Here is a 19,033-nt window from a genome sequence, read left to right as displayed (position 1 = left end):
GAAAAAGATAGAAAAGTCTGAGGTCATGTACCAACCAATTCAAGAACAGCTTCTTCCCTGCTGCTGTCAGACTTTTGAATGGACCTATCTTGTATTAAGTTGATCGTTCTCTACACTCTAGCTATGACTGTAACACTACATTCTGCACTCTCTTGTTTCCTTCTCTATGAATGGTATGCTTTGTCTACATCGTGCGCAAGAAACAATACTTTTCACTGTATGTTAATACATGTGACAATAATAAATCAAATCAGATCATGGAGTTGTACCTCATGAGCAGTCTTTAGAAGAGCAGGGAAAGAGATAACAGTTGAGTAAAGATTATTGCCTTATATCCCAGTATTATAGTGATTTTAACTCGCCTGCTTCCTAGAATGCAGCAATCCAAGTCCAAAGATAAAGGACGAATCAATGGTAATACTTCGACTTTTCCATCACCAAACCGTAATGGTGGGAAATTGTAAAAATGGAAAAGACTATCACAAAAGCAAGGTGGGAGGTCAGGTGGGAAATATGAAGAGAATGTGAAGCAATATTTACATTAAGAAAGGATAGAGAAATATATCTGAAATTATAACATTTTAAATCATGCAACAAAGCAAAGGGATTCCAGTGTGCCAATGCACGGGTCACTAAAGATGATCTGCAAATATGCAGGTCATAAAATGGCAAACAGGATCTTTGGTTTTGCACCTCGAGGCACAGAATACAAAAACAAGAAGACCATCTTGAACTTGTACATGAGTTTGGTTCGACCACAGTTGAAGTGCAGTGTACAAATTTGGGCCCCCACAAGAAGGATATCGAAGTATTGACAAAGCTGAAGGGTATATTCATTAGCCTGAAGGGATGAAGGGTTTCAGTTATGAAGAAAGATATGCAGTGTTAGGGCTACTTCCACTAGAACTCAGAAAATTTATTTTCTTTGGTCAGTGAGGCCATAACAAGAGGGCATGAATTTAAGATAATCATGAAAAGGAGGTTAGAAACTAATTCTGAACACAAAGACTAGTTAAAATATGGATGTGGCCTTGGGTGACTGTGTGGAGTTTGCAAGTTCTTCCTGCGTCTGCATGGATTTCCTCGGGTACTCCAGTTTCCTCCCACAGTCCAAAAACGTGCAGATTAGATGGATTGGCCATGCTAAATTGTCCCTTGGTATCCAGGAATGTGTAGGTTTGTTGGATTAGCCATGGTAAATGCGTGGGGTTGTGGGGATGGTGGGGGTGGGGGGGGGGGGAGGTGGGGGGGCGCAGGTGTTGGTGTGGGCCTGGGTAAGATGTTCTTTAGGAGAAATAGTGCAGCTAGATGGCTGAATGGCCTCCATCTGCACTGCAGGGATTCTATGGTTGTATGGAACTTTATGCCTCAAAGTAATATCAAAGCAACATCATAACTCATTTTCAGACGGAAGTAGACAATTGTTTGGAATAGAAGAATTGTAAAGAGTATGGGAATTGAAGAGGAGAGTGGTTTAAACTGGATGTCTCACGTGGAGAAAATCATGCACCTACACTTCATGAACTGCATATCCCATTTCTATGTTGAATAATTCCATGATTCTTTCCTTCAGTCATCGAACAAAAATATTGTCTCACACAAATTATACACAATTAGAATGGCACACCAAAGCTGCATTGACTGAATAATGCAAGAACGTTAACCATTCAAATCACTTTCAGATTAAAGGAAAATGAATTTGCAAGCAATTTCCTGAATAAATTTGCCCCAACCATTAAACTGTCTTGTGTGTTTTTTCTGCAATAATGTGCGATCAACTGTACATGAGAAATTGCGCAAATGCAAACCATGTGTATACTTAAAATTGTTCCTTCGTGTTGAATATGTTAAACTCTGTCCTAAGTACTTGGCACAGTAAGAAGTCTCACAATGCCAGGTTAAAGTCCAACAGATTTATTTGATAGCACGAGCTTTCGGAGCATTGCTCCTTCATTAGATGAGTGGAAAGTTGGATTCACAAGCAGGACATATATAAACAGAAATTCAGTTGCAAGATAATGGTTGGAACAGGTAATCAAGTCTTTACAGGTTGTTGTTCGTCCATCGTCGTCAATGAGGACATTGACATCATTCGTCATTTTGAGGGTGGATGTTGTGTGTCCAAAGATGACTGATGAGGCCAGTTTGGGCATGGAATGTCCTGGCACATATTGGACAGACTTGTGTTGGCACTGTAGTTGTTGCACTGGTGGCTCTGGACTTGTGCAGCTCGCACTTAAGTTGTGCTTCAGCAATGCACCTTGCTTCGTAAGCTTGACAACCCTTGTGGGTGAGGCAGCACCAGATAGGGTGGTTTTGTGCCAGCGTTTCCCAGGTGGTCGTGTCTATGTCAAGTGACTTCAGGGAGGCCTTGAGTGTGTCTTTGTAACATTTCTTCTGCCCTCTATGCAAGCGTCTACCTGCAGAGAGTTCCCCAAAAAGGAGCTGCTTGGGTATGCGCTCTCCCGGCATACGGATGACATGCCCTCCCCACTGGATCTGTGCTCTCATCGGAAATGTGTCGACTGATGGTAGACTTGCTTTAGAGAGGACTTCAGTGTCTGGTACTTTGTCTTGCCATCTGATGCGTAATATTCTGTGAAGACAAGTCATGTGGAAATGATTGAGCTGTCTTGCATACCTTTGATACACAGTCCACGTTTTACAGGCATACAGGAGGGTAGTGAGTACCACGGCACTGTAGACCTTCAGTTTTGTTGTTGGGCTGATTCCTCGATGTTCCCATACAGTGGAGCACAGTCTACCGAAAGCAGAACTTGCCTTTGCTATTCTGCAGTTAACTTCTGTATCAATATTCACTGCTTGAGAGAGGGTGCTGCCAAGATAAGTGAACTGGTCTACTGCCTGTACTTTCTGCCCTTTGATTGTGATTATGGTTCTGTGCATGACTTTGGTCTTTTAATGTTGATGGTGAGTCCAAAGTTGTCACAAGCCATGGAAAATTTGTTCATACTGACTTGCATCTCTGGCTCTGAGCCAGTATACAGAGTACAGTCGTCGGCAAAGAGGAAGTCTCTCAGAACAGTCTCCTTCACTTTGGTAATAGCTTAAAGTCTCCTCAGGTTGAAGAACTTCCCATCCATTCTGTACTTGAGGCTGATTCCAGCAACACTGTCCTGGAGGGCATCACTCAGCATGGCAGTAAACATCACGCTGAACAGTGTGGGTGTGAGCACACAGCCCTGTTTCATGCCATTGGTGACAGGGAATGCCTCAGAGGATTCTCCGCCATCCAGTACTCTGGCCATCATGCCATCATAGAACTGGCGTACCATCTGAATGAAATTGGTGGGGGGCAGGGGGGGTTGGGGGCAGCCGAACTTCAACATGATCCTCCACAGGCCTTGTCGGCTGACAGTGTCAAAGGCTTTCGCGAGGTCAGCAAAGGTTGTGTAGAGCTCGCGGTTCAGCTCCTGACACTTCTTTTGAAGTTGGCGCACAGCAAAAATCATGTCAATAGTCCCACAACCTTTGCGGAAGCCACACTGTGACTCTGGAAGCAGGTCCAGCTCCAGATGAGTGACCAGACGATTTAGCAGGACTCTTGCGAGGGTTTTTCCTGTGATGAAGAGCAGCAAGATTCCTTGGTGATTGTTGCATACTTGCCCATTGCCCTTCCTCTTGTAGAGGTGTACTATGGAAGCATCTTTAAATTCCTGAGGAATGGATCCTTGCTTCCAAAAGGACTGGAACAATTTGGTGAGCTTCTCGATAAGTACAGGATCAGCAGCTTTGTAGATCTCTGCAGGTATGGCATCTGCCCCGGGGCTTTGCCACTGGATAGCTGGCTAACAGCTTTTGTGACTTTGGCTACTACCGGTGGGTCATCCATGGCGTTGTTGATATCAACCTGAGGAATCCTGCCTATTGCCTCATCGTTAATAGATGACGGTCGGTTGAGGACAGCTTCAAAGTGTTCAGCCCATTCTGCAAAATCTCTGTAATGAGAGTTGTCCCATCTGTACTCAGGAGGGGGGAACTCCCGAGAGATTGAGGTCCGTAGAGAGTGTTGAGAGCTTCATAGAACTGTTTCAAGTCGTTTCTGTCACCGTATCCCTGTATTTCATCTGCCTTGGTGCTCAGCCGGGCATCCTGCATTTTACGCAGTTTATTCTGGACTGTCCTGCGAGCACTGGTAAAAGCATTTTTCTTGACAGCTGATGGGTCGTTCTGACAGGCCTGATGAAGACAGTGCTTTTCAACAAGTAGACCCTGTAACTCCTCATCATTCTCATCGAACCAATCATGCTGCTTGCGGGTAGAGGGCCCGAGCATCTTCAGTGAAGATGAATGGACAGCATCCCTGAAGCATTCCCAGTCATCCTCAGCGCTGCCTGCGAGGTGCAGGTCAACAAGCTTGATTTCTAAGTCTTCAGCCAGTGCTGAAGCTACGCTGGAGTTCTTTAGCTTGACCGCATTGATTCTTTTCATAACCTTGCTTCCTTGTGGTCGCCTGTTGGGTCTGATGTGGAGCCTCATTTTGGAGACAATGAGCCTGTGATCTGTCCAGCAGTTACCACCACACATGGCCTTGGTCACTCTGACATCCTGCCTGTCTTTTCTCCTGACAATGACATAGTCGATAAGATGCCAGTGCTTACCTTTACAGATACGGGCAATGCGAGTGGAGAAAGGGTTAAGCACAGGTTAAAGAGGTGTGAATTGTTTCAAGACAAGACAGTTAGTAAGATTTTGCAAGCCCAGGCCAAATGGTAGGGGTTACAATTCCAACTGCCTTCCAATCATTATCTTGCAATTGAATCTGTGTCTATATATGCCCTGTTTGTAAACCCAACTTTCCACCCACCTGATGAAAGACCAATGCTCTGAAAGCTCATATTACCAAATAAACCTGTTGGACTTTAACCTGATGTTGTGAGACTTCTTAGTGTGCCCACCTCAGTCCAACGCCTGCATCTCCACCTCTTAGTAACTTGAGTTTGCATTATTACTGGTTTATGGAGCTGAACCCCAATGACATCTTCAGCTATCTGAGCCCTAAAGCTCCAAATTCACTCCCAAAACATCTTGGTTACTCTGTCTCTCTCTTCATTTCAACCTACCTTGTCACCTTCTTTGGCTCAGTGTTGATTTTGTTTTGTCTGATTATGCACCTATGAAACACCTTGAGGCATTTTACCACATTAAAGGTGGCATTTAAATAGCAATTGTTGATTAACAACTTTTGTGTGGTATTTTGTTCAGATAGAGGGAATTTGTGCTCAGTAAAATTATTTCATAAGCATCTTTACTGAGTTAGAAGAAGAAATGATGCCAAAGTAAGACATTAGGTGCCCATAAAGGGGAGAAGCCAGAGATAGTGCAAATTATAAAGGCAGAATACTGGAATCTGAAACAAAAACAGAAAATGCTGGAATGGCTTATATAAAGGTGATCGTGACTTGAATCATTGGCTCTATTCTGTCTCCACAGATGCTTTCAGAGCTGCTGAGATTTTCCAGCATATTCTGTTTTTGATTGTGCAAATTATAATAGCTACAGCTAAATGAACATGCATCCACAAAAGAAAGGAGACTGGAATCTGAGATGAGAGAATCTTTGATATATTTGTAAACTCAGTATAAATGCACAAGGATTTTAAAACATGGCCACTATAACTATTATTTTTTAAAAGGGGTGAAAGACAGTCACTGGAATTATGAAGTGGTAACTTTAACATTAGTTGGAAGGAAAAATCTTCAGAATAGTGAAGCACAGCTAATAGGAAATGCAGCAGGGTGTCATGAGGAAAAGGTTATGTTAAATTAATTTGGTGTAGCTTTTTCCACAGATATTAGTGGCACAATAGTGGTAATGCACATAATGTTATACGCTTGGATTTTCAAAATGCCACTGCAAAGGTTCTGCGTTGACTCTTAATGGCTATGAAGATCTTACAAAATAAGGAGTTTGACGATGATAATATGATTAGCTTATTAAGAGGGAGCTAAGGAAAATGTTTCAGTTCAAAAAGAACATATCACAGTTTTAATATCTTTGGCATTTTTAATGCATTGTAACTCCATTGCAATGTAGCTGATCCAAAATAGAAAACAGAACATATGAGCTAAGGTTTTGAATCCTTTAGGTAAATTGGGCAAAAGATGGCATGACCATTTCAATATTCAATTCAGTGTAAAATGATTAAGAACAGAGAGAGGAATCAAACAGTTGTTAAATTTAACATTCACACATGTTAATCAAGAAATATGCCTCCAAAAACTGATGAATAAGTCTATTAAATCATCACTCCTGTCTCTGGCAGTCATCGGAAAGGCATTTTCAAAGGGTGAAGCACAAATCAGAAGTATTGCTATTGTATAAACCATTATTAAAGATCCCCGGCTGAGTCCTGTGTAATGTCCTGGTGACCTAATCATGGGAAGGATATTCCTGTCCTTGAAAGATGAAGCACCAAGTGATTCTAGGCATCAGGAATCAAAGTTATATGCAGAAATTACAGAAGCTGAACCTCGTATCTTGCGAGTAGAGATGTCATGGTGATTTAAATGAAGGTTGTAAAAGGATTGACAAACCTGATCAAAGCAAATATTCGCTGCAGCAGCAAGTTCAATGATGAGGGCACAGAAATTAAAAATCAGGAAGGCACAACTTGATTAATATGAGTTTTATTTACCAATTTAAAGCAAGCTGCATTTGGTATTACTATTAAAATCCATTGTGCAGTGGGAGTGAACAGTGGGGCACTCCCATGCACCTGTTTGAAGTCGAATAGATGAATGATTTCCAACTATCCTCTCAGATGGGAAGAAGTTATGGTGAAACAGGTGCCGTGAAAAAGCAAGGGAGAAAATACAGAAGTTTATTGCAAAATAAATAGTCAAATAAAAACGGGTTTAAAATTTGTTTAAAAAGCAGTAAAACTCCAGTTGTAAAATATTAATAGTAAATTGACTCTGAAATTGCATTACTATATGTTTTTATTACAAACTGACTCAGAAACTAAATACTATTTTCTAACATTGCACTTTGCAGGCCTATTTTAAATTGGCCATTAAATGTAGTACTCCCAGAAAGAACTGTGTGTTGAAAGATTGTCAGTCGGTTCTCAAGCTGAGACAAAGGAATTTCCAACAATCATTGAAGCCCTGGTTACCACTCCAAACATTCCAGGATCAAGGTCAAGTTATCCATTTGTGTAACTGGACAAAATATAGAGTTTACTACAAATTAAGTAGAGAGATCCCAGGCTCCATCGCAGTAACTCCAGGAAAAATTCCAGGAGTTTGGATGAAGGAGTAAGTAAAACTTGAACAATGTATTACAGCACCACAACACCACCTCCACCCATCTGTCAATTATTGTGCCTATGCACTGTTTAGAACAAAAACAAAGTTAAAAGTTGCATCTTATGAGCTTTATATTGTTCAGGCTGCACCATTCCTTAGAATGACAAACCTAAATGGTGTAAAATAATTTAAGCAGAAGTTCTGAATTTAAAATATCAGTCACAAGTGAGGCTTACATTGACACTGCAATGAAGTTACTGTGAAATTCCTCTAATCGCCACACTCCAGCACCTGTTCAGGTTGATGCACCTAACCAGTACGTCTTTCAGACTTTGGGAGGAAACCAGTGCACCTGGAGGAAACCCACACAGACACTGCAAACTCCACAGTGACCCAAGCTGGCAATCAAACCGGGGTTCCTGGCTCTATGAGACAATAGTGCTAACCGCTGTGCCATCCTTTTTGAATTTTGAATATGGCATGCAATTGAAAGTGGCTGGTCAGATTCCACAATTTATAACTTGTTTAACAGGTGGCTGACTTCTCTTCATTGGGGAGGAACCAAATGTTTAATTTCGCTCGGTAACTGTTTACCGTCAGCAAAATCCAAATGAAATGTTAATGAAATCAAAATAGCTTGCAATTCTAAACTCATTATGTGACCTTTCATTAATAATTCACCCAAGTCTAATTACTTTCTCTGTTAACTGCAAATACACAAACAATTCTATCAACTTTATTTTAAAAAGCTTTAACCAGTTTGTCAATAATAGTAACGGTAAACAGCCCCAGTCAGCTAGGATCAATGGTTGACACTGCTGACAAGAATCAATCTATCAATTGATTAGTTTTCTCTCTGTTCATCAGTTCCACAATGCCCTCAGCTGTTTTATAGAAAATTAAAGTCCGATCGTTGCTCAAGTGAAACATGAGGTGATTGTGGCAACGTGACTGAGTGACAGATCAGGCAATTTTTGCACAGAGAGTAAATGTTTAAATATTGGACAATTACCCCAGACAATCCAGAAGCCCAATTTCAACTGAATTGTATTTATTCTTAATGCACTATCGATGCTTTGTTTTAGCGCTGAAGATTTCAGAGACCAATACGCAAACCTTGGGACGTGAGAGTAATTTTGTCCATTAAGGGTCAGTATGGGGTTGGACTTCATTGACAGTCTGAGGTTGGTATTATTTCTGATTTGCCACTGCAGATTAGGTGACATGGTGGTTAGCACTGCTATCTTGCAGCACGAGGGACTCAGGTTCGACTCCAGGTTTGGGTCACTGCCTGTGTGAAGTCTGTACATTCTCCCTGCATCTACGTGGGCTTCCTCCGGGCGCTCCGGTTTCTCCCCACATGCTGGTTAGATGGATTGACCGTGCTAAATTCTCCCTCAGTGTACCCGAACAGGCACCAGAGTGTGGCAACTAGGGGATTTTCACAGTAACTTCACTGCAAGTGTTAATGTAAGCCTAAATGAACTTTACATTTAGTTTGATAAGAGCGTTTTTTAGTTGAATTTCATAGAATCCTGCAATGCATAAGGAGGCCATTCGGCAAATTGAGTCTGCACCGACCACAATCCCACCCAGGCCCTATCACCATTACCCCCATGCACTTACCCTAGCTAGATCCGCTGACACTACCGGGGCAATTTAGCATGTCCAATCCACCTAACCCGCACGTCTTTGGGCTGTGGGAGGAAACAGGAACACCTGGAGGAAACGCATGCAGACATGGAGAATGCGCAAACTCCGCACAGACAGTGACCCAAGCTGAGAATTGAACCCAGGTCCCTGGTGCTGTGAGGCAGCCATGCTAACCACCGTGCCTCCTCGGACATCAGAGTGAAGAAAAATGTATAAACAGGTTGATTGCAATCAAAGGATATGTGGGGAAGGCAGGATCAGCCCGATGAGTTAGATGATCAGCCATGATTATAATGAATGCCGGAGCAGGCCTGAAGGGCTGATTGGCCTCCTCCAGCTCGTATTTTCTATGTTTCTATCTCAAATTACTTGGCGTTCCTTTTTTGTCATATTGTTAGACAATTCTGGGGCTTCATAGGAATTCCACAAACTTCTTAGGTAAACCTTTTAATCGTAAACTCAAGTTCAGAAAAGTATAGAGGACGATGACAAAGACCTCTAGGTTTGGTCTCCCTTGCTGGATTTTCAGCAGGTCAGTTGAACACCTGCCATAAAAACATTGTTAACCCACCATTACTTTCTCCCCAAACCTTCATTATCCACAAGGGGTGTTTTGAAGTCCTGAAAACCACCCACCGTTGGCTTACCATCAATGAGAAGGAGGAAAGTGCAATTCTGCTGCAGCCTTTAAAAGACTGCAATTAAGAGATAACCACTCAACGATGTGCTAAGAAAAGGAGAAGGTAGCTCCAGCAGGTGAAAGAATGCCAGATTTTTCAATGCACTCTGGAGGCGTGGGCAGGAATTCTCCGATCTCACCCGTGGCTGGGATTTGCCAGTCCCGCTGCTGTGAATGGAGATTTGGCTGAGCGCCCAATTTCCCGTTCTCACTGGCAGCGGTGGTGGAGTGAACGACATTAGACAATTCCACATGTTGCCAGCAGCAATGAAGAGGCAGTCTCATGGCATGAAGGGTCAAAATGTTGGCTCTATTCTCTATCTACAGATGCTGTTAGACCTGCTGAGATTTTCCAGCATTTTCTGTCCTTGTCTCAGGGCTAAATATGATCACTAACATAAATGTTTAAAATGTGAAAATTGATTTATTTATCACTACCTATTGACAAGAATAGCAACATTTGGAAAGGTAGGAATGAGAAAACACCTTTCATATAATGGAAGAACACAAAATAGTTCTCTCCCTTCTGCAGTTTTCCTTTCTAATTTGTGTTATATCAAACCTGGGAATCTATTTCTTTCTCAATTAAATCCTACACTAGGTGGCAGCCTTTTCCTTAAATTGAATGTGTAAAATAACAGCAACTGGATAGAGGTAAACCTTGGGGGTGATTCTCCCATCGCATTGCGCCGATTTTTTAGCGCGGGGGTGGCTGGGAGATTTAAGCACGTCCTGATTAGCACGATCTGTGTACGGCATCTGCCCTGAATGGGTCGACTCCATGCCTGTTTCCTGTGTTACCCATCCAGGGCTTCATTTAAATATATTTTAAATATCAGGACTGAAGTCTCCTGGACTGCTAGCCTCTCCCACCCGCCAGCAGTATTTCCCTCAGCAGGGATTACCGTGGCTCTCCACTAATGAAACTACCGGAGGGGCAGTGTCAATGCCCGGGGCACCTTGGCAGTGCCCTTTGGGCAATGCCAAGGGGACAGGGCCAAATGAGGGCAGGGCCTGACGGGATGAGGCTTAAAGGGATGGGGCCTGATGGGGTGATCGGTGGGAGTGAGGATCCTGCTGCCACTCTGCAGTCTGGATTGGTGGGGTGGGGTGGGGTAGGGTAGGAGGGAGGACAACGATCGGGGCTGGCTTTCAGGGTAGGTGTAACCTGCTGGGGGTGATTTTGGAGGGGGAGGTGGGATAACAGGGCTGTAGGGAGAGTCAAGGCTGGCCCAGACATGTTTGGGGGCCCAGCAATTGGGCTACGGAGGTGTCAGAGGGCTAACGTTGCAGGGATCATGGGCTGACCAGCTGTTGGGAAGCTGGTGGACAGGGACTACTGCGCATGCAGTGCTGACAGATCAGCGCATGTGCAGTGGCCGGCTCAGCACTGTGGTCTCCTGGGCGGGAATAGGCACCTGATTTTTCACATGATATATGCTGGTGCATTCAGCAATGCACAGAGTGTGGGAGATTCTTCTCTAAACTCCCACTGAAAAGAACCAGCATGATTTACTCCAGTTTTCACACGAATTCGACAATTGTTTTGGGAGAATCGCCTCCTAATCTTTGAGCTAAAGTTGTTGCCGCATGATAAGTATGTCAGATGGCAAAGTTATTTATTTCTTTCTTTATTTCCTGTCTTTTGTTTTCTTATTTCTATTCATGTAAACTACTTCAATAATAATTTATATCAGAATATTGTGATTGGAATAAACAGTATCTAGTCATCTCATGATGAATTATTACATTACAAAGAAAGGCTGAATAGTTTGCATTCTTTCTGGTACTGCGTTTCAAGAGGTGGCCTAATGTGGGAAATTGCCGAACAAAGGGGCATAACCCCAAAATTCAAGCTGAGTCATTCAGGAATTTGTCATTTTTCACATGAGGGTAATGGAACTGTGGAAATTCCTGCACCAAAAAGCTTTTGAGGCTGGGGATCAAATGAAAATGTCAAAACTGTGATTGATAGATTTTTGTTTGACATGACTTTTAAGAAAAATGGAGTCAAGATGGATAATTAGATTTTAGTTACAATCTAGCAGCATAGTGGCACAGCGGTCAGCACTGCTGCCTCATGGTGGCATGGACCCAGGTTCGATTCCCAGTTTGGGTCACTATCTGTGCGGAGTTTGCATGTTCTCCCCATGTCTGTGTGGGTTTCCCCCGGGTGCTCCAGTTTCCTCCCATAGTCTGAAAGACGTGCTGTTTAGGTGTGTTGGCCGTGCTAAATTCTCCCTCAGTGTACCCAAACAGGCGCTGGAGTGTGGCAGCTAGCTGATTTTTACAGTAACTTCATCGCAGTATTAATGTGAGCCTGCTTGTGACACGATAAACAAACTAAACTAAATTAAAGGAACAGCCTTGAGTGCCCGAATGGCCTACTGCTTCTTTGTCAAGAAAAAATTAAGCTAATGGCTCGCTACATTCAGTAGAAATGTGTGCTTTTTATAAACCTTTTTACTTTCTCTTTGCATTAATAAATATTGTTGGGAGTTCTTTAGTTCCTGAACATAGTTTTGAAGAACTTTGTAACAACAGCAATCGAGAAAAAAGAATGTGGATGGAGAGTGCAAAGAGGCAGAGTTGAATTAATAGGAGAGATAATCAGAAGAAACGGAAAAATTCCCAAGAGTATAGAACAAAAGGAATGGGTAGAAAGCGGCTGAGAGTGCATGAGAAACACTGCCAATGGAGGTCCCAGACAAAGGAAGAAAATAAGGAGACGGGAAAGGAATTGGACAAATAAAAGGCAAATAACAGCAAATTGGAGAGATAGGAAAATTTAGAGATGTGAATATTATGACTCTTCTATATGTAATTAATTTATTTTTAGAATTTTACTGATTTTCATTTTGTAAATGGGATGTGAAGTAATCATATGGAAAATATTCAGGTAAGAGGTGAATCCAATAAAAATTGAATGATAATCAATGTTAAGGATTGATTGGAGATGGGATGTTTAATGTTCAATAGGTTCATTGCATCAATTTACTACACAAGGTACACTGTCCTGCATGTAAAGTTTTGGTGGATGTGGGATTAAATTTTAATTAAGTAGCTGTAGCTTTGGGGTGGTATAAAGAATTGTACAAGAAGGCAAAGATTACAGACTCTGTCCATAGTGAGATACAATCGTGGACATTCTTTCATATCTTTCTTTGTGTGTAAAGTTAAAGAAAAATGATTTGACTAAATCGTTATTGATTTGATCCCGCTACTTATTGACATATACTTGCTGTTGTCCTGTGACATTACTTATTAATAGCCTCGGATGTGGAATAAGGTCGTGGTATTTCGCTTTTAACACAGAGCCATGTTTATCCTAGTCTGTCACTTTGAACTCATTGTTCAGATACTCCCCGTGAGAAAACACTCACAAAGGGCTCTGTAGATCAGTGGCTGTTTGTAAATCACTGGCCTCTGGCTTTGGAGAAAGGGCAGAAAAAAAAAGCAGCCAACAATAATTAGCTTTCTTTTTTAAAATTAAAAAAAAAACTTTCACTTTAATGTTTGATGGATGCATGCTGGATTCATGACAATACGATCAGGGAATGGTTTGAATATGAAACCCACTCCCACATAGAATTATTGAGGTGAATAGCATAGATGCATTTAAGGGGAATTTAAAGAAATATGGGGAGAAAGAAATTTATGCTGATAGGTTTAGATGAAGTAGGGATGGCAGGAGGTTCAAGGAAACAAAATCGGTAGCACCGACAAATCGTCCCAAAAAGCATGTTTCAGTGAGTAAATTCTATGTAATATTTATTTCTCAATGAAAGAGGATTGGGTGAGGTAGGTTGGCACAGTGGAGGAGTTTTGTGAAGAAGAGAATATGATACAAACATTTAAACTGGTGAATAACACAGATAATTTAAATTTTAAGTTCTTTCAGCTCCTTGGAGAAGCACAAAATAGGAGGGTTCATGTGAAATTTGTAGAAAAGAAATTATTTATGAGGTGCAGTGGATCAGTTCGGGTTGCAGCAGAACCACTCAATTTCAGACCTCATCACAGCCATGGTTAAAATGTGGAGCTGAACTTCAGCGGTGAGGTGAGAATTATTGTCCTAGCCATCAAGACACCAATTGACCAAGTGTGACATTAATGACCCCCAGCAAAATTGAAGTCAATGGGAAACCGGGGAAAACCCTCCATTGGCTGGAGTCATGCCCAGCACATCGGCAAAAAGTTGTAGTTGCTTTTCAGCCTTTTGGCTGAGATCAAGTGTAATATTGACGTGCTGTGCTTGATTGAAGTCATTAGGTTATGTTTTAGCTTCATTTGAAGCAATTTTTAAAAGCGGCATCTCAGCCATTTGGCTAAGATGCAAATGAGATCAAGCCTTGGAGGAGGTGCAATGCCTTCTCCAATCAATTTGGATCATGTAGATCAAGCCCAAGACAGGAGGTGAGAGCCCTGTCTTGTCAGCTTGGATTGGGAATGTCTCAACTTGTTGAGACTCTGAATTGGACTTGATTTGATTGACTTGGAATAAAAACAAAAAAAAGCTTGTAGTTGCTGGAGGCCAGTTATCTCAGCCCCAGTACCTCATTGCAGAAGTCTCCAGGGCCGTGTCCTAGGTTTAACAATGTTCAATAATGATCTCCCTTCCATCATTTGGTCAGAGTAGGTATGTTTGCTGATGATTTCACAATCTTCAGTTCTTTTTGCAACTTCTCAGATAACGAAGCAATCTTCGCTGCAAAACCTGGATAGTGTTCAGGACAAATGGCAAGTAACATTTCCACCGCACAATTGCCAGGCAGTGGCCACCTGCAGCAAAAGAGATGTTAACCGCTTTCCATTGACATTCGATGGCATTACTATTGCTGAATCTTCCATCATCAGTATCCTAGGTGGTCACCAGAAACTTAACTGGACTAGCTACATACATACTGGTGCCACAAGAACAGGTCAGATGGTGAACATTCCATGTGTGTAACTCCCTTCCTGATTACCAAAGCCTTTGCAGTATCTATAAGACACAGGTTAGGATTGCGATGGAACGATGTCCCTTTGTCTGAATCGGTGCAGTTCCTGCAACACTTAAGAAGCTTGACACCATCCCAAAGCAGCCTGCTTGATTGGCAGGTGACATATAAAGTACCCACTGTAATGTGACTAGTTTGCACTTGTATTTAAATGAGAATAAACTTTATGGAATGTTTATGGTGAGTATTTATACATTTGTTTTCCAGACACATTATGGTGGAAACCATAATAAAATGTGTCATTGTCCGAGCCAGGTATAATGATAACATCAGACAAATATGGCACGTGACTTGTCTTCTTCCTCCCCTGACAAGGAAGGTTTACGAAGCAACTTTTTATAGAGGCAATGCTCCTTTGAAAGGGAATTTGATACACCTTTACTTAGGCAGGAGAGTGACAAATTATTAAAAATCTTACATCACACAACTTCCTGTCGTACTTTTGCTTGTCATAGTTTTCAGTCACACTTCTTCGATTAAATTTTCACTGTTATAAATTCCTATATCCGTTATTTGTAGTGCAAAGTGCCTGATTACCCCTTTCATCCTGTATTTACATCTTCCCACCAGTAATAGTGCTATAGCTTTCATCTCCTAATTTGTACTGCTGACAAATTCCTATGCTCTAACTGACACAACTTCTCAGTGCCAGAAATTGCTGGAAGTTTTGAAAGTGTTATAAAAATGAGGCGAAATTGTTTGCCTGACCTCTTGCTCAGTAATCTCACTGGGTCTTGACTCCCCATGTTGTAAGAAATTGCCAAGAGTTACACTAATGTAGACTGCTTCTTCTACTTCCCCTTTAGTTGCGTCACCATTAACAAATAATACCCATATTCTGCTAACAGTTATATGCACAGTAAGAACTCTCACAACACCAGGTTAAAGTCCAACAGGTTTATTTGGTAGCATGAGTTTTCAGAACGCTGCTCCTTCATCAGTTGAGTGATGAAGGAGCAGCGCTCCAAAAGCTCATGCTACCAACTAAGCCTGTTGAACTTTAACCTGGTGTTGTTGTGAGACTTCTTACTGTGCCTACCCCAGTCCAAAGCTGGCATCTCCACATCACAGTTATATGGGTAATACTACTAAACCAGGCATGATCTGCTGAAGTGATAGTTCTGATAAAAAAAAATTATGGATGGAAATAATCTAAACAGGGGTCTTGGAGGAGCTTAACATAAGATGATCATTTGTCTTTTTTTCTGGGGACAGTTCCCAAATGAGGTACTGTACATGCTCCCAGAAGAATCCATAGTTAACAAATGAACATAAGAACATACATAATGCTAACCATTAGTGGCTAACAGGTTCAAATCAAAGCCCCATGACTCCAAATAGCACTGTAGTCAGTCACTAAAGTGGACAGGGTGGGATCCAAATGTGGAAGTGATGGTTCAAACAGTGATAGGGATGGACTCACTCAGGGACTTAATCTGAGTTCACATTGTGCAGCTATAGTGTACACTGGCCCACAATCCTGGATCTTACTGAACAGTTTTCCTGTGAAATTAAGTTTCCTTCCACAGCAGAAAGATATGCTGGTTAGGTGCATTGGCCGTGCTAAATTCTCCCTCAGTTTACCCAAACAGGCGCTGGAGTGTGGCGACTGGGGGATTTTCACAGTAACTTCATTGTAGTGTTAATGTAAGTCTACTTGTGACACTAACAAATAAACTTTAAAACTTTAAGAGAAAACGGTCCCAGAATCAAAATGTGCAACCAACTGGGGCTGCAGGTAACTGGACTAACGAGTTGGAGCCATGACATGTGGTTCGGTAGGAATAATGGTAGGAAGGATTATTACTTACGTGGAGAAAAACTGCAGCAGGCAACGGTGCAGAGGGACCTCGGGGTCCTTGTGCATGAGTCGCAAAAACCCAGCTTGCAGGTGCAGCAGGTGGTCAGGAAGGCGAATGGGATGCTGGCCTTCATAGCGAGGGGGATTGAATATAAAAGTAGGGAGGTCTTGCTGCGGCTGTATAGCGCATTGGTGAGGCCGCAGCTGGAGTACTGTGTGCAGTTTTGGGCGCCGTACTTACGCAAGGATATTTTGGACTTGGAGGGAGTGCAGAGGAGGTTTACTAGGCTGATGCCCGAGTTGAGGGGATTGAGCTATGAGGAGAGGCTGAATAAACTAGGCTTGTACTCATTAGAGTTTAGAAGAATGAGGGGGGATCTCATTGAGATGTATAAGATGATGAATGGGATGGATAGGATAGAGGTGGAGAGACTCTTCCTGCTCAGAAAGGATAGTAGGACTAGGGGGCACAGCCTCAAGATAAAGGGGGGGCGGTTTAGAACGGAGTTGAGGAGGAACTTCTTCACTCAAAGGGTGATGAATCTCTGGAATTCTCTGCCCGTTGAAGTGGTGGAGGCTACCTCGCTAAATATTTTTAAGACTGATGGGTTTTTAATAAGAGAGGGGATTAAGGGTTATGGGGAGAGGGCGGGAATGTGGAACTGAGCCACGACAGATCAGCCATGATCTTATTGAATGGCGGGGCAGGCTCGAAGGGCTAGATGGCCTACTCCTGCTCCTATTTCTTATGTTCTTATATCCTGAGGGCCAAAGCAGAGCACCTTTGAATAATGTGGATGAGTATTGAGTTGTTCATCCAGGGATCCAGTTTACCTGGAAAATATGGTCATCCCAGTTTTCACTGAAAAATAGACAAGCCAGAGTGGTCATTTATCATTGTCCTTATAGATCAAGTATCTACATACTTAAATTTTATTATCTTTAAATTATTGTTTTTCTGATTTGAAAGATACATTGCCTGAACCTTCTCACCAAATGTATTAAACATCAGCACTCGCCAAATGTATTAAAGATGGCACGGTGACACAGTAGTTAGCACTGCTGTCTCACAGCTCCAAGGGCCCGGGTTCAATTTTGACCTTGGGTGAATTCTGGCCTTGGGTGACCAGCGGTGTGGAGTTTGCACATTCTCCCTGTGTCTGCGTAGATTTCCTCTGGATGCTCGGTTTCCTCCCACAATCCAAAGGTGTGCAGGTTGGGTGGATTGGCCATGCTGAATTGCCCATTAGTGTCCCAAGATGTGTAGGTTAGATGGATTAGCCATGGGAAGAGTGTGGGGTTATGGGGATAGCATGGGGGAGAGGGACTGGGTAAGCTACTCTGTCAGAGAGTCAGTGCAGACTCAATGGACTGAATGGCCTCTTCTACACTACAGGAATTCTATGATAGGTATGGGTGGGTACATGATGTCGGGATAGGGTGGAGGACAGGGCCTGGATAAATTACTCTGTCAGCATGCAGACTCAATGAATCGAATGCCCACTTCTGCAATGTAAGGGCTCCATGATTTATATGATAGGTGAGGGTGGGTGCATGATGTCCTCCAGCATCATTTAGAACCAATTTTCAAAAGGTAGCAAGGATGACTCCACTATCATTTTTGTCCTTCCTGACAGGTGAAGCATCTGATGCCTTTTTTGCAACAACTTCCCATTGAAATTGGGAATCCAGAAGCATGGCATATTGAAACTGTCTCCCAACCTTTCATGGCACTTTGTGAGATATTCTCGGAGTGAGCATCTACTGGAAATGTCGAACTTGGGCTTGACTGTATTGCTGTATTCCACAGCATCAAAAAGTTGTGGGTGTTCACTAATGTGTAGATTTTTTTTTGCACTTCAATAGTTTGTTTTCTGGAGATTTGATAATAAAGAAACACTGCTGTCAGGTTTAAGTCTGTGCCTGCCAGATACCAGCTGCGGCTTGTGTGTTAAATTGTTTGCTTTTGAACCGGCAAATAAACTAAAGAAGCAGAAATGAGGATTACACTTTTTTCTCTCTCTCCATTTGATATATGTATTTATCTTAAACCTCTTGTAGGGACGATTCTCTTTTTCTGTGTAAGGACGCTTTGCAGTCAAAGCTTTGAGTCAGGCTATAATTGCTCAAATTGATTTTAGGTGGGTGTGGAATAAACCAGTAAGGCTGTACTTGTATTCAGATAAGGCCCCTTGTATCCTAGCAACAAACAGGGCTGCCATTATGAGGAAACTGCTTTCAGTTGCTGTGACAGGCTGAATATCCGAATGCCTCAACTTAATTCTTTCACTCAAGTAAGATTTTATTTTGTTTAAAAGAAATCTGAGTGCTCAGCAAATAAGTCTACCTTGTGCATGTTTACCAAGTGGTTGATCAAGACTTTGAAGTGCTTTCTTTAGATTGATCTCAAAATGTTTCACTGACTGCTGAGCTCTTTGTACCTGTATTGAAGTTACATTTTGTCTTTTTTTCCCAGGAGGATGAATTTGGTTTTATTTTTCCTTTCACAGAATCTTCTTCCAACTGGCCATGACTGCACCGTTCACCATAATCCTGGCAGGACTAATGCTCCGAGCCTGCTCTGAAACACCACAATCTTTGGTATGTTGCACATTAGTTTTTTTTACTG

The 19,033-nt window shown here is 42.2% G+C and overlaps 1 protein-coding gene across 2 annotated transcripts in view; it reads left to right on the top strand.

Moving 5' to 3' along the window:
• Positions 1-18,614: 18,614 nt before the first annotated feature.
• c30h1orf159 (chromosome 30 C1orf159 homolog) overlaps positions 18,615-19,033 on the top strand; it is a 30,667-nt gene continuing 30,248 nt past the window's right edge. The window contains exons 1-2 of one of the 2 annotated variants that reach the window (XM_080215308.1): positions 18,615-18,698; positions 18,881-19,005. In XM_080215308.1, the coding sequence (XP_080071434.1) occupies positions 18,934-19,005 (72 nt within the window). In that variant the 5' untranslated portion in view covers positions 18,615-18,698; positions 18,881-18,933. The remainder of the gene's footprint in view (positions 18,699-18,880; positions 19,006-19,033) is intronic. The other variant, XM_080215306.1, reaches the window with a different exon arrangement.

This window comes from Carcharhinus amblyrhynchos, chromosome 30 (assembly GCF_965287045.1).
Source record: "Carcharhinus amblyrhynchos chromosome 30, sCarAmb.v2.hapA, whole genome shotgun sequence".
NCBI lineage: Eukaryota > Metazoa > Chordata > Chondrichthyes > Carcharhiniformes > Carcharhinidae > Carcharhinus > Carcharhinus amblyrhynchos.
Note: the sequence above shows the minus strand (reverse complement) of the source record. Positions and strands in the feature narration are given on the sequence as shown.